The following is a 2,365-nucleotide window of genomic DNA, read 5'->3' as shown; positions in this document are numbered from 1 at the left end:
CTTTCCCCCTTCTGCCCCCACCTCCCCCCACCCCCTGCTGCTTCCATATTTCCTCTCCAGTGTATATATTTATCCTAGAAAGTATTTACATGCAGAGGTAAACATAGAAAATGTACATGCAAATGGGTACAGGTAAGCAGGTGTTTTTTTTAGACCCTATTGTATCAAATCCAACAGTGTAGTCCTCTGTGCCCATGTGGTGCTCACTTATGTCTTAGGCCTTTGTAAGTCACATAAATGATTACTAGCAAGCTGCTAGAGAAACTGCTTCTGCATGTGCCAAACTGCTCTGTTGTGTAAGGTGCTTTAGGGACAGTTTTCCTATTGGTAAATTTGGCATAACTCCATTATCTTTTAGGAACAATAATATATTACACACATACAAAATTATTGTAAAGAAAAATTGAAATCTTTAAACTATATAGACAGTTTTAGCAATGTAGGATATACCTGTTGGGCGTTCAGCACGAAAGGTTTTTTTGGCAGATCCTTCGCGCTCATACGAGCAAATATATTCCTTGTTGATTTCCTTATTTACAGTCAGCCAGCTGCTGACTGAGTATGAGTCTGCATCCTCCTGAGGTGGCCAAACTTCTCCCTGTACTACATTATCTGATATTTTCTTTCCCTCTTTATCTTCCCAATACATCCGAATAACATTCGGGAAAAAATTATGAACGAGGCAAACATATGTTTCCTTTGAGTTCTCCGTGTGATACAGCATCTCGTCTTGTGCTTTAACTGTTGCTGCTTTATCTGGTTTTGGAGGGAGAGAAGTTGTTTGTAAATTAAGCATATTCAAAATAGACTGCTGTGCTTTTGAAAATAATACGTATAGAATTCACTGAGAAGCAACATCTCGCATCTAGTTTCCCCAAATTACTTTAAAACACATAGCCCTCAATGCTTAGCATCAGCAAAATAGGTTTATCCTATCTTTCATTTTATCTGTCAAAAATACATTTTAATTGTATGGAGTCTATAAATGTTATAATCATTTATTCAGCACTGCCGATAGGAATAAAATTGTTCATGTATGACTAACTAAGGACTTGGATATGTGAATTGTAATGATTCCTATGTTTGAGTTGAAAGTAATTTCTTGTGGAACTGAAGAAATTGTGTGTCTCAACTTGGTTTTGAAACTCATGGTATATTAAACACTTTTTGATAATTCAGTTGTCATTTCTGCTTCATTTCAAATCAGATGCATGATTGCCTAAAAGAGCTGAACATGGAGAAGATGGAAAATAATAGATACTTTTCATTGGCTTGGTCACACTTGCAAACTTGTGAAAGGGTTTGCTCAGACTTTCTTAAAATGCATGCCTTCGATTTATAGAACGAGCAGACAGTTTGGTAGTCTTGAGAGTGTTCAGATTACATCTTGATACTATCTACTGCACAAAACCAAAACAAAACACTAATTGACAGTTCAGAATGTTTAATTGCATTTTCTAATAAGGTAATAAATATTGAGGAAATCAGTTAAGATAGCATTAACATCCCAGACTATCTTCAATTCTTATGCCTTTGCCAGGGAAAATTCAGTAACTTAAAGGAACATTTTGGAAGGCATAAATGTACCCTTGAGATTTTTAAAAATGTAACTAATACTTGAATAAAAATGATTTTTGAAAGCAAGATCTGAAAGGTTTCTCTCCAAAATTCTCTAGAATGGTCCAGGACAAATTTATCTCCTGAAAAACTGTGTTTGTTCTTTATTGACAAACAGGTTTGCAACTTTAAGAAGAAAGTTAGAAAAGCAGTCTTTATGTCTTTGAGTCTTCCTAGTGGACTCCAAGATGAACATGAGTCGGCAGTGTGACGAAGCCATCAAAAAAGCCAATGCCACTTTATCGTGCATCAGTAGATGCATGACGAATAGGTCCAAGGAGGTGATACTTCCCCTCTATCGGGCGCTGGTCAGACCGCAGTTGGAGTACTACGTGCAATTCTGGGCGCCGCACTTCCAGAGGGATGTGGATAACCTGGAGAGGGTTCAGAGAAGGGCCACTCGTATGGTTAAGGGCCTACAGACCAAGCCCTACGAGGAGAGACTAGAGAAACTGGATCTATTCAGCCTCCGCAAGAGAAGGTTGAGAGGCGACCTTGTGGCTGCCTATAAGTTCATCACGGGGGCACAGAAGGGAATTGGTGAGGATTTATTCACCAAGGCGCCCCCGGGGGTTACAAGAAATAATGGCCACAAGCTAGCAGAGAGCAGATTTAGATTGGACATTAGGAAAAACTTCTTCACAGTTAGAGTGGCCAAGGTCTGGAATGGGCTCCCAGGGGAGGTGGTGCTCTCCCCTACCCTGGGGGTCTTCAAGAGGAGGTTAGATGAGTATCTAGCTGGGGTCAT

The 2,365-nt window shown here is 39.5% G+C and overlaps 1 protein-coding gene across 1 annotated transcript in view; it reads right to left on the bottom strand.

Moving 5' to 3' along the window:
- LOC102372318 (TCR gamma alternate reading frame protein) overlaps positions 1-2,365 on the bottom strand; it is a 29,072-nt gene that overhangs the window by 1,429 nt on the left and 25,278 nt on the right. The window contains exon 6 of the mRNA XM_025211241.1: positions 451-756. Within this exon, the coding sequence (XP_025067026.1) occupies positions 451-756 (306 nt within the window). The remainder of the gene's footprint in view (positions 1-450; positions 757-2,365) is intronic.

The sequence above is a fragment of the Alligator sinensis genome, unplaced genomic scaffold (assembly GCF_000455745.1).
Source record: "Alligator sinensis unplaced genomic scaffold, ASM45574v1 scaffold254_2, whole genome shotgun sequence".
Taxonomy (NCBI): Eukaryota; Metazoa; Chordata; order Crocodylia; family Alligatoridae; genus Alligator; species Alligator sinensis.
This window is presented reverse-complemented; position numbering and strand designations above follow the sequence as displayed.